This window comes from Sphaeramia orbicularis, chromosome 12 (assembly GCF_902148855.1).
Source record: "Sphaeramia orbicularis chromosome 12, fSphaOr1.1, whole genome shotgun sequence".
NCBI lineage: Eukaryota > Metazoa > Chordata > Actinopteri > Kurtiformes > Apogonidae > Sphaeramia > Sphaeramia orbicularis.
The window spans coordinates 4386231-4400196 of record NC_043968.1 but is presented as its reverse complement, the minus strand read 5'-3'; the positions used below and the strand labels follow the sequence as shown (position 1 = coordinate 4400196).

General features: G+C 38.8%; 1 protein-coding gene across 1 annotated transcript in view; it reads right to left on the bottom strand.

Annotated features, from left to right (window-relative positions):
* LOC115429585 (probable E3 ubiquitin-protein ligase HERC1) overlaps positions 1-13966 on the bottom strand; it is a 144291-nt gene that overhangs the window by 106584 nt on the left and 23741 nt on the right. Inside the window, 10 exon segments of the mRNA XM_030149173.1 lie at positions 869-1081; positions 2998-3201; positions 3355-3487; positions 4475-4627; positions 5314-5538; positions 7883-8008; positions 10378-10543; positions 11275-11409; positions 12070-12241; positions 12349-12493. Of these exon segments, the coding sequence (XP_030005033.1) occupies positions 869-1081; positions 2998-3201; positions 3355-3487; positions 4475-4627; positions 5314-5538; positions 7883-8008; positions 10378-10543; positions 11275-11409; positions 12070-12241; positions 12349-12493 (1672 nt within the window).

Below are 13966 nucleotides of genomic sequence, written 5' to 3'. Positions count from 1 at the left end.
GCATTTTTTTTAATGATTATGTCCTGGAAGAATTGAATTACAGCAGAAATCTGCACAAATACTAAACACATTTGTATTTGATCCCAACAGGATCTAATGTTATATCACAAAATGTTCCAGTGTTCAAACTGAAATTCTGTTTTACAGACATTACAGTTTCAGATCCTGTTCAAATGTTCACATATACATACATACATACATACATATATATACACACACACACACACATATATAAATAAATAAATAAATATATATATATATATATATATATATATATATATATATATATATATATATATATATATATATATATAAAAGACTGTCTCTCGACGGTCTAATCCCTGCACACATTCCCTATCAGTGGGTGAACAATCCAACATTTGGTGAATTCTGCTTCACAATGATAGGAAGAGCAGACATCAAAGGATTATTTTACATTATGTATGTATATATATATATATATATATATATATATATATATGATGTAAAATAATGTCAAAATGTGTTTTATCTGAAAAATAGTTTCTCTTTTATCTCAATAAGTGTATTTATTTTTAAAATAGACCCAAAGTGTTTCTAAATTTGCTTCATAACATTAGTCTAGATCTGGTTTGAATTTTGAGCTCCCGTGTCCTGTTTTTAGGACCAGTTTCACAGAAACACCCTTTTACATTAACAGTGTCCTCGCAATGTCACCTCAGCCTCCAGATTTAAGGTGTGTTCCATTAAAACGCACCACTGGGGCTGAATTTCAGAGTGTTTGCCCGGCTTTCCTGCACCTTCTTGTGCAGGACGCCATCTGTTTGCCAAAACATGAACACATGTACTGTAAAAGTCTGGAGTAGTTCAAGCAGTATCTTTTTCCTACCCAGCTGTTCAAAGTCCATCTCAAGGCCGTTCCTGAGGAGGACATTTGATAGCCAGACCTCTGACGATTTCTCCTGCAGTGAAGGTGGCGGGCCCTGCAGCATACCACCGAGGCAGCGGCCCACAGCCAGCGCTACAGAGCGTTCCAGGTCCAACAGCCAAACCCACTTCAGCTCCTCCTCCTCATGCTGGAATGTGTTTTCTTCACTTTTATCTGTAGAAAAAAAAAACGTGTCCAAAGTTTTGTGCAACATCTTGTTTTCCTATTAAAATAATTGAACGTTTGCGAATGTGTTCTTGTTTTATTAAATACAGATTGCTGCTGTGTTTAAAACAAGAAAACAATAACAACGCATTTGTCTGTTAATGTTGTGTTATCAAATCACACATACAGGGGTATTCAAAAAGAATGAACCGATTTCATTACGCAATAAGGAAAAGCAATAGAAAACTGCAGCCAAGAATTCTACTCACAATCAGCTTTTATTTCCCGTCTTACAAGCATTCAGTGTGTCCACCACCTGCAGCACGGACAACATCAGTGTGATAAGAGGATTCCTCCCAGACACGTTATCAGCTTATCACCATCCACTGGGTTGGTCGCTGTTGTTATTCGATGTTTAAGGTCGTCGAGGTACGTGGGTAGCAGTGGAACATAAAAGTGATGTTTTACGTACCCCCACAAGAAAAAAAAAAAAAAAAAATCACACATGGTGAGGTCTGGGGATCTCACAGGTCAAGCACAAAGAGCTTCTTTTTGAGAACCAGATCCCAGTAGCTCCATTCTTTGGAATCCTTTGCCTGTTTAATGATTCTACTTAATGATTCCACCTTCGCTGTACATGCGCGATGACGTCACACATACGCTGCACTGTTTTGGTCAGAACGTAGACAACATGGTGTTGAGGCAGAAATGGTCCAACCAGACCACACCAGGTCTAAACTGACCACACCAGGTCTAAACAGACCACACCAGGTCTAAACAGACCACACCAGGTCCAAACAGACCACACCAGGTCCAACCAGACCACACCAGGTCTAAACAGACCACACCAGGTCCAACCAGACCACACTAGGTCTAAACAGACCACACCAGGTCTAAACAGACCACACCAGGTCTACACAGACCACACCAGGTCCAACCAGACCACACCAGGTCTAAACAGACCACACCAGGTCCAAACAGACCACAGCAGGTCTAAACAGACCACACCAGGTCTAAACAGACCACACCAGGTCCAAACAGACCACACCAGGTCCAGACAGACCACACCAGGTCCAAACAGACCACAGCAGGTCTAAACAGACCACACCAGGTCTAAACAGACCACACCAGGTCTAAACAGACCACACCAGGTCCAGTTGAACTCTGTCAAAGCTTCCATTTCTTCTAAAGGTGGAATCCCTCCAGTCTGTTCAAACATTCGTCCACATGGGATTCATCTGATTCTCTACTCAGCGGTGCTTGTGAATCTAGTGTCAGAGTGAACACCAGGCCGTCATCTGGGCCCAGTTCTGGTTCTGGTGTGGACAATAACCGTTGTACCCCCTCAAATACAAGTTTCTGAAGGTAGGGGAAAGGAAATGAGGAGCACAACAACAGGAGACAAGCAGAGTCGAACCAGTTCCACGTAGTGGAAATGAGGAAATAGAGGAATTAGTAAAGAGTCTGGAGTTTCACTGTCACTGTACCCCCCACCCCCATCCCCCAAACCGGGCCCAGCATCATCTGTTATAATTATTTGTTCATACTGTATAAGTTCTATTTTCTGTGCAGATGGAAATATAACAGACAGTTAATGCAAACACACCTGTTTGAACTCTTTTATTCCCTCACCCAATGAGAATCGATAAGAGAATCAATAAGAGAATTGGATTGATAAGCAAAATCGATAATGGAATTGGAAACGTTAAATTCTTATTGATTCCCATCCCTAGTAAACGAACAACTGAACGCTGCTGGAGGAACGACGCGACTACAGCGCCCCCTGTGGCAGCTGTTTAAAACTTAGAAAACTCCACTTTCAAACGGTCACTGACTCATTCCATGACGATACTTGAGAACTGAAGCCATGCGTCCTGAAATGGGTTCATTCTTTTTGAATAACCCTGTATGTAGATTCCTCTGACCTGAGCAGGTATTCTGAGTCTCCATCCCTAGTTCTTGCTCTTCCAGCCGGCCTGTGTCTGGCAGCAATCTGTTGAAATCATTAAGATGCTCGAGCAGGGCGAGCAAATGGCTGAGGAGGGGCTGAACTGTGCCCAAGGGCAGCAGCAGCAACGAGTACATGACCTGGCACAGCAGGCTGCCAGCCACTGAGTTGTACAGCACCACTGGGACGGCAAGGGGGGGGGTTAAGGGGTAGAGAAAAGAACTGTCAAACTAGAGGCACCAGATCCAGTCACAAAGCAAAAAAATGAGTAATGAGTAACAGAAAAATATAGAAATGCAAAAACAAAGGAGCTGGAGAATGGCCTTTTACTCACTGTGAAGCTTCTTCATGATTTGTTTGTCCAGCAAACTCCCCTTCAGAAGTTTGGCTGATCTCCCCAGTGTGTCGGCAGCACAGGGCAGCAGTAGGTAAAGATGTTCACAAAGCAGCGTTACACTGCTGTCATCCTAAAGACAACACTCTGTGTTAACAGAAATACAACTACAGCTCAGAGAAAAATAAAGACACCACTCCATATTTTAAGACATGAACCCAAACATCTCCAAGTTTAAATAAAAGTTATAAATGAATGAATGAATGAATGATTTTATTTTATTTATTTATTTTGAACATGCAAGGAAACAAAATAAAACATTTAAATGGACAGAATCTATCTTCAGCACATACAAGTCTGAATATTGCATGGTCGAAAAGGAGTAGGAAGAAATATAAACTGATATAATCCAACCCCTCAGTGCTTTTACACCTTTATCACTAACTTGATACAAGAATCAAATAATACTATTTTCCCAATTTTGGCATCGAACCACGACAAATCCATAATGCAGTAACTGAATTACACACAACAGTATGATCATGGCAGTACAGTCATACAAACAGACTCAACAATTCAATGAATGTTTCTTTCCCATTACATGTGTTTGTCTTGTATTTTTTTATACTTCTCATACTTTTTTTTTGCCACTTATGGGGAAGGAACCAAATATGGTAATTTCATTGACTTTGATTTTCTACATGACAATAGAATATTTTGAAAAATTTCACAAAAGTAATAAGTCTTATTATGTCCTCCAATTACACACAAAGGTTGAAATTTTGAATTTCAGAGTATTTCTATGAGTGCCCTATAAAGGGTTAAGGGGATTTAGGAAGCTCTCAATAACACTCTTAGTTTGTTTCCAGAGCTGTATATGACTGACAGGCTACTCATTTTCTGAAAGTGTAAAAGCTTCTAAAATAAAATTTTAAAAAATCTATATAAAGATTTGAGAGCTACTGAAACGATGAGCTGTTGATAGTAAGCATGTGTACAGCTGCTCTCTGAGTGTAGACTGGGCCTTCCTGGAAGTAAGAATCCTCAGTAAGGCTCCTCCTGATAATAAAAAAACAAAAAAAAACAATAACATGTGCTGCACAAAACTATTTTTTTGCACCTCAGGGCTGGAATGGATGTAGCAGTGGGCCAGCAGGTGTTTGTGGAGTCCAGACAGCAGCTGGTGGAAGTGAGAAGGAGGATCAGTTTGTCCCTGACTGTCATTAGATAGCTGCTTGTCACTGTTTTTTTCCAGCTCCCCGAACGCACGCTCCTGTGGGAACATTCACAAAAACATAAACTGACTTCACAAACATAAACAACTATTGACATTTTCAATAACTTTTTCATTTTCAACAAATTTTCAATAATTTTCAACAATTTTTTGATAGTCCACTATAACTCTATCGTACTTATTTTATTTTTTACTGCGTGCTTCTTACCTACTCTTTTTTTATTGATTTATTTTGAATATGGAAATAATACAAGCTTCCTGATTGCTACTAACTGACTTCTTTGCACAACATAATACAGAAATGAAAACTCAAGGAAGCATAAAATAATAATACACACAAAAAGAAAAAGAAAAAAGTCATATTCGAAAAGGAGTGAGAAGAAGCACAGCTTATTAACTCTCACCCCTTTGTCTAAACCAGCAATATGTACATATATACATACATACATATATACCCCCATACACACACACACACACACACACATATATATACATACATGTACACATGCATACATATATATACACATACACCTACATATGCATACATACACATATATGCACATACACACATATACATACCCATGTACATACACTTACATATACATATACTCCTTGTTCTACATATGCAACAAACCACTAAAACAAATTCCTAGTCATGTGAACCTTTTCTGATTCTGATTCTGAACAAGCCACATTGTGTTCCACAGTTCCACACAGTTCCCTACCGTATAAAAGCCTATGCTGAGCAGTAGTGTTCTGAGTAAAACCTCCGCTAAGTGCAGAGGATCAGAGGCCTCCACAGAGCTGGTAGAAGACGGTGGGCGGGCTGCCATGGCGGGGGTCAGAGGGAGTCCCAGGGCTGTCACTTCCCCCAAATTGCTGTAGCCTAGTAGAGATGCTACATGGCTCTGGTCCTGAAGGCTGCTGAGAACCATGTCAAGCTGAAGGCGCTTCAAAACATGACAGAAAATGATTTAGTGTTGGAGCATCTCAGCCTGAGGTTACCAAAAACCTGTCTGCAGTGAATAAATAAGGTGTTAACAGCACTCGCATTCTCAGACACTGACAAAGTTTTCAACATTTACTGCCTAGCAACGGTCCAAGTTGGCACATTTCAATAACTGAACTAGTCCTGTTTTCTCACATCTATTTCTCAGGGAACTATGTTTATCACAGTCATAATGAGGCAAACTGAGAAGCCACAACATTACATGTTGTTTTTCATGAAATCTAATTCACCGACAAGTGCACGCTGCATCTACAGTTGACACCGCCTACATACTGTCCTCATAAACAATGTGCTGACACAAAAATGTAAAAGGTACAAAAATATTATGTCATAATGTACAACAATTAACCCATAAAGACCCAGCGTTACTTTTCTTGGCAGTTCCCAAATTATTTTTTCTCTCCATTTAACCTTTCTTTAGTGATTTATCTCCATTTCTTATAATATACTTTGTGTTTTTTCAGTGAAAATCTGGTATTTTCCTGTATTTATTTATTGATCATGTACTGTATATGTTCATTAAAGCTCAGATTAATGTTTATTATATCAGAAACAGAGAAAATTGAAGAAAAGGTGACTTTTTCCATCAAATCTATCAATAATTGAACATAAACCCAGTGTGTCCATCCACTGTCATTGATCCAACCCCATAAGTTTTACTGGTGAATCAATGTTGTAGAAGATGACGGTGTTTCCACGGTAACTACGGAGCCTCTGAACATCCAAATGGGCCATATGAGATTATGATTTAAAGATAAGAAACTGCATTTCACCTCAGTTATTTACATGTATTGATAGGATTGGTGGATCAACAAGTGTACTTAACCCCATTAAAAACACACAGGTCAGAATATGTATATTTGGAGATATATTAAATTAACTGGTTTGGGGTTACCTTCATATTTCAGAGGGAAGTATCGGTCATCAGAGAATGAATTGTGGACAAGTTGTGATTAACTTAACATGTTTATTCAGTCACTGAATACAGGTACTCAGAAACTGAAAGTGTCATCATTCAACAGTAGGTGTATCCACCTCTGGCTTCCAAACAAGTAGTGCAGCGATGACACATGGAACTGACCGGTCTCATGATCCTGTCCTGAGGGATCCCACCACATCTGGTACTCAGACAACTGATTGTACTGCAATGACAGCTGGACGGCGGGCGACTTGACCACGGCTCAGACCTGCTCGTAACATGCCAACGACACGTTCTCTCTGTTGTATTGTAAGTCGTGGCATTTTGAGCAAAACCATTTGGGCGTTTTCTTTGCTGCCTTTATATCGGCTATTGACCACACCTACAGTGACCAGGCAAGCGTGACTCTGTACGAGAGATTCGACTCAATGTACGACATTAAGGGATTAGTCCAAACACGGATGTCGCACGTTGGGAATGAAAAAATATAGGTGTTAAGTAGGGCTGTGTATCGGCAAGAATCTGGAGATACGATACAAATCACAATACTAGGATCACGATACGATATATCACAATATATCATGATACTGTTAAAAAAAAGGCAATTTTTTTGTTTCTTTTTAAGAAATGATTATTTCCTGGAAGAATTGAATTCCAGCAGAAATCTGCACAAATCCTAAACACATTTGTATTTGATCCCAACAGGATCTAATGTTCTATCAGCAAATGTTCCAACTGTGTTCAAACTGAAATTCTGTTTTCCAGACATTCCAGTTTCAGATCCTGTTCAAATGTTCAGATTCTATTAGTTCACAACTAACATCAGAACAGGATTTGAGTTCAATCCCAACAAAGGAACCAACATCTGCCTCTCAGACAGAAAAAAGTGCTTTTAGGAGGATTCAAAAAAACATTATTTAATAAAACAGTGTTAAATAATAATAAATAAAATAGAAACAATAAAGAAAAACAAAAAACAAAAATGAACCTCCGCCATATCTGAATAAATACCTAAAAATATCGATACAGTACTTTTTAATATCAATACAGTATTGTGAAATGAAATATCGTGATATATTGCAGAAATGATATTTTCTAACAGCCCCACTTGTGAGCATTATATACAAAATAGGCCCCTGAGCCAATCATTTTCTGGAAACTACACCACATGTTTGGACTGTGTGTTTTTAACAGCGCTAAGTGTATTAAACAGTTTAAATCAGTAGATGGTTTTGGTCGCCAGTGGCTGTTTGGGTCTTTACGGGTTAAAATAGACACTTTTCTTTAGAGTACTGTCAGAGTATTGATTAATACTACAAGGAACATAATTAAACTATGATATTAATTACAAATAAAATCTACATACTTGTCCTTTGGAAAGGATGTTCAAGCTCTGAGGACCCTGAGGGAGGAGGGAGAGGAGCAGCTCTGTTCGTTCTCTAAGAGGAGGCAGCAGTAGAGAAGCTCCAATGGACAGTGTGTTCATAACAGCCTGTGGAGAAACACAGCACAGACACAAACCCACACCCAAACACTCAACTGTCAAGGAAGAGAAACTAAAATGTAACAAATATAACCCAGTACTTTTTCTTGCCGTGTTCGATAGGTGTGCAGAAAAAAAAAATCTATTCTTTGGTGCATCGCGATGAGGACGTGCCCGATTATGGATAGATGCAGAAACATCAAGAATCGATGTTTTGAGTGTAATGTTATTCTAATAATACTGAAGGTGGAACTAAAGTGCAACTGCAGCGCCATCCCGAACACTTTACGGTAACACACACACACAAAATAAAAAGATGGCAGAAAAACCAATCCATGCAGTGCCTACAACTCGGTTAAACGCGAGTACGTGGAAACATTTTGGTGTCTATGAAGTTGAGGGGAAAGGGGAACTGGACAAAAGCCACAGTATTTGCAGGGTGTGTCAAGTGCAGATGAAGTATTCTGGAAACACGACGAACATAATTAAGCGTGTTCAAGGCTTCTAGAGATGTAATGATAGGAAAATTTCATATCACAGTTATTGTGACCAAAATTATCATGGCTATCATTATTATCACAGTATTGTTGAAATGTGCTCAAAATGTTCAAAAAGTACTAAAACACACACTGAAATAATTTAACCAAGTTGTATTTTGAAAAAATGAATAAATAAATAAAAAATAAATAAATACAAAAATAGGCACTATGTACTTTGTGTTGCAGAAGCATTCATATATTAACATGTAAACATCAAACATACAAATGCACATTAAAGATGGAACCTTACAGCCTTTGTTTGACTATTTTCCAGATCAAGTTCGAGTTGAAAGTGCGGAAATCAAACACGGTTATCATGATAATTAGAACTTAAACGGCAGGGCTGGGTATCATGGCCAATTTCCATAATCGATTCGATGTCGATTCATGAGGTTCTGAATCGATTAATCACGATTCGATTCGATTCGATTCGATTCAATATCGATTCGATCCAGTATTAATTGATTGATTCAGAGTAATTTAGTGATACCAAAGTACAATTTTCAGTTGTAACCTGATTATTTAAGTACCGCAGTCATGCAACATATCAATACTGGGATCAATATTGATATTAGAAAGGAAATAAATATGACGTTTCAGCAGTAAATTGCTGAATGTGCTCTGAAATAATGAACAGGACAGAAACATTCCCATGTTTCTACAGTGGCTCAGAACAGACTTCGTCATCTTTATTCTGTTTTGTGGCTGGTGGCTTCTACTCACTGGGGGGGAGGGCGCTCCGTGAGTATTGGTCGGGGGAGGGGGCCGTGGCGGTCGGACATTGTTGCTTTCCTCTTCCTCTAACTCCATACTCAGCCGTAGGTCATAGTATGGATCCAAGTTATTATTCCAAGAACCACCGGCTTCCGCGACTCGCCGGGCGGACACTTCCTTCACACTGCGGGTTCAAGTTTGAGGCCGGAGGACCTCCAGAGGAGGAGGTTTCCCCACCGTGTCTTTTTCGCATCTTTTTCACGAGTGAGACCAAGTCTTCCCAGGGGTTCACAAAATGGAGCCACCCGTGGTTCCGCGTGCTCCCGGTCCTGCTCTGAAAAATCGATCTCATCCACTATTAATCGATTACGCAAAATTAAAATGAGATCGATCTAAGATCGATTAAATAAATTTTTTTACCCAGCCCTATTAAACAGTAATACTAACCATCGGGAATTTTACCGCGGTTTATCGTTATACCGGTAATCGTTACATCCCTAAAGGCTTCCACCGGAGTTGCAAGAAAAGGAGGTTGAAAATCCAGTCGTTGCTGCCAATCAGAAAACTGAGCGAACCATGACAAAGCTGCCTACCAACTCAGACTAGGAGAAGCCAATCACAAAGTCCATCGGGATTTTTACTGCCAAGGATCTGCGTCTGTACTCAGTAGTTGCGAACCAGGGATTCCACGCTACGTTGCACGTAAGTAAGCAAGTCCTTCTCATACAGCGACAAAAATATTTATCAATTGTGACGTGCATCCATAATCGTTTAGAATCGGATCGTAACCCTCTGAATCGGAATCAAATTGTCAGGAACCTAACAATGCACAGTAATGTTTGAGCGTATTGTATATCATTTGATTTGATGATTTGTAATGTGATTTGCATTTGTATTGTTTGTACTTTAGTTTATTAATTTAGTTATATTGTATGTTTAATTCTTTTTTCTTTTTTTTTTCTCTGTGTATTGTTCATTTCCAGGGAGGTGTTTACATGGGCCATTTTTGGCTTCTAACTTCTCCTGCACAATGAGGTTACTTGTTTGAATGTTGTTTCTTTCATTTTCTCGTGCCGTTTTATGATGTGCAAAATAAATAAATAAAAAGAACTTCATGTACTTTACCTGTTGTATGGAGTCTGGCATATTAGTGTCTATGAGCCTGAAGAGCAGGTTCCGGAGGGGTCTGCTCTGAGCCCCCAGAACCATAGCACCGGTGCCTCCTGCATGTGCCAGGGACAAATGGACAGACAGCAGCTTCATGCACAGCAAAACAAACTGATGGTGGTCTCTGAGGAATGAATACAGACGCCGACAGGAAGCAGGAGACAAAGAGGGGACCTGTTAGGAAGAATTCTACTGCATCTGTAGTCTGCATCCAACTGCATCTGTAGTCTACATCCAACTGCATCTGTAGTCTACATCCAACTGCATCTGTAGTCTACATCCAACTGCATCTGTAGTCTACATCCAACTGCATCTGTAGTCTGCATCCAACTGCATCTGTAGTCTGCATCCAACTGCATCTGTAGTCTGCATCCAACTGCATCTGTAGTCTACATCCAACTGCATCTGTAGTCTACATCCAACTGCATCTGTAGTCTGCATCCAACTGCATCTGTAGTCTGCATCCAACTGCATCTGTAGTCTACATCCAACTACATCTGTAGTCTGCATCCAACTGCCATTGTAGTCTACATCCAACTGCACTGACGGAGGAGCGAGCAACTCAACTACCACTGGAATTAATACAAGATCTATCTATCTATCTATCTATCTATCTATCTATCTATCTATCTATCTATCTATCTATCTATCTATCTATCTATCTATCTATCTATCTATCTATCTATCTATCTATCTATCAATTTCTCTCTCTCTATTTTTCTCTCTCTATCTATCTGTCTATCTATTTCTCTCTCTCTCTATCAATTTCTCTCTATTTTTCTCTCTCTCTATTTATTTCTCTCTCTCGCTCTCTCTCCATCTATTTCTCTCTCTCTCTGTTTCTCATGACTTTACCTTTTAGATAGGAACGGGGCAGGGGGGGTGTCATTCCCAATCCCATCGCAGTAGCTTTCCAAGAAGTTGCGTAAGTAGGCAAATGTACTCTCTTCCAAGTCGACGCAGAACGGCCTGTGCCACGCAACCAATTGTCTAAAAAAACAACAACAAAAAAACAAAAAACAAAAAAATAGTGAGCTTGTTGAAAAAAATCTGTCAGCTGCATACGTCAAAGTGTCTGTGACCTTCAGACAGAAATGCAGAAGACAGTTTCCATTTTTCTAGTGGTGGGACTTAGTCTAATTAATTAGTGATCATGTAATTAGTTAATTGTAATTTATCATATTTCAATCGCATATAAATATTTAACACCGACACTGTGCCGAGGCACAGATCTGCCTTGGCGGAGGTCTGCGCTCTCCAAGTGTTCTTCTAGTTTAAAATGTCGTTATTTTTTTGTGCCATTATTTTTTAAATTCCATTACTATTTTAATGCACTATTTTTCCTATCATTAATTAATCGAAACTAACGTGTTAAAGTCCGAGCCCTATTTTTTCACCTGATGTCTACCTGCTGCAGCTGTAAGTGGTCATCGACTGGTTGACAGATATCTTCCAATCTAACGGGAAACATTCCTAGTATAAAGCGTTACCCGGGTAACTAACTTGGCTTTAGATATCAATCAATCAAATTTTATTTATATAGCACCAAATCATAACAAAAATGATCTCATGACACGTTACATATAGAGTTGGTCAAAACCAGACTCTAAGCCAGTTTACAGAATCCCAGCAGATAAGCTGAAGCTTCACCTGTCTGTTGGAACTGCGGTCCAAGCCAAACTGTGGGAGGTTCCAGCAGTGATCTGCTGTATGGACACCCCCTCTAGACCCAGCACTTTCTTGGGTTTGGTAATAGGTGTGGAGGTGTGGCCTTGCCCACACTGGCCCATAGTGTTGTTTCCCCAAGCGTACACTTCGTTCTCTGATTAAAAAGATGACAAGGGTTCATTGCATTTACAAATATCGAGCACCATTAACAAAGCAGACAGAATAAATGAACTATTGTATGATTTGTTAAAGGTATTTTACCGTGGGAAAGTGCAAGACAGTGGCTATCTCCACACGAGATGTCAATAATTTTGGTGATGCTCAAGTCTTCTATGAACCTGGGCCTTAGAGAGGTCGTCTCAGAGGAGCCACAGCCAAGACATGAGCCACAGCCCCAGGCAAACACCTGAAAGGAGAACATGAACAGACGCAAATTATGAACCCATAAAGACCCAAACATCCACCAGCATCCAAAGACTTCAACTGATCTAAACTGTTTAATATCTGGGCGAAGTCAAGGGAAGGTTAACACCTGGTCAAAAAAATTCAGTTACAATAATCTACACCAAACTTCTATTTGTGGGTAGGTAATTACTTATGTTTTCAGGAAAATGTATTTTGAAAGGAGAAAAAATTTGAGAAAAAAAAAAACATTTTTTGGAGGAATTTTATGAGTGTGAATGTTTGGAAAGTGACAAAGTCTTCTGCCGTCATTCTGTGTTCATTTTATAAACTCTCATAAAAAGAAAGAAAGAAAGAAATTCCAAATACATTAATATTTGACTATTATATTATTTGTCATATTCTAAACACACATTTTTTAAAATTAATAAATGCACACATCTATGCCAAATACATTTAAATATCATGTTTATATTATTTGCATGTTGTAAATATTGTAAAAAAAAAAATGTATATGATATTGGTAATTGAAAAAAAAAATGTTTCATTTGATATTTACTTTTGTTGTCCATTCGTGACGCTGCCATTTGTCAAAACTCTTGCTATTTAGGTGTAATAAAATATTTTTTTACCTCTAACCAATTATTCGGTGGTAAAATAGAGACTTTAAGGTTTACACTGAATACATTTTAGGATGAAAATGTCAGAGGAACTTCACTTTGGAGAACTGTGGAATTCTTGAAAGAAATAGACGTTAATTTTTTTGTCCATCCATGATGCAGTAGTTTTGATATTTTTCATTTAAAAATATTTGAAAATAAATGTTGCCCTTTGAGTCTGTTTCAGATGGCATTTAGACCTTTACAGTTATGTGGAATATCTGTCTTAAAGTTTTCTGGATCAGAAGTTATGAATCAAAAAGTAGTGGGCGGTCCATCCGGGACGCCCTTGACCTCGCCCCAATCCATGTCAATAATTGGTATGAAATGCAGTTCTTCATCTTTTCATGGTCATCAGATATGACCCATTTGGATGTTCAGAGGCTCTGTAGTTACCATGGAAACACCATCATCTTCTACTACATTGATTCACCAGTAAATCCCATGTACTCTGATAAATGCCAGTGGACGGACACATTTGTTTTCTGTTCAATTAATGGTATATTTTGTTTGAAAAAGTCACTTTTTCTTCAGTTTTCTCTGTTTCTAATATAATAACTGTGAACTTTAATCTGAGCTTTTATGAACATCTACATGATAAGTGAATTAAGCATAACAACATTCATGATTTTCACTGAACCACTGCAAAGCACAGAGGATAAGATTACAGTGAATGGGGATAAATCACTTCAGAAAGGATAAATTTAGAGGAAAAATCACATGGAAACTGGCACAAAAATAGCAGTGGGTCCTTAGGGGTTAATTTTGCTTCTTTTTTGACAGTAGATCAGGTAGCATCCATCCAACAAAAAAACCTA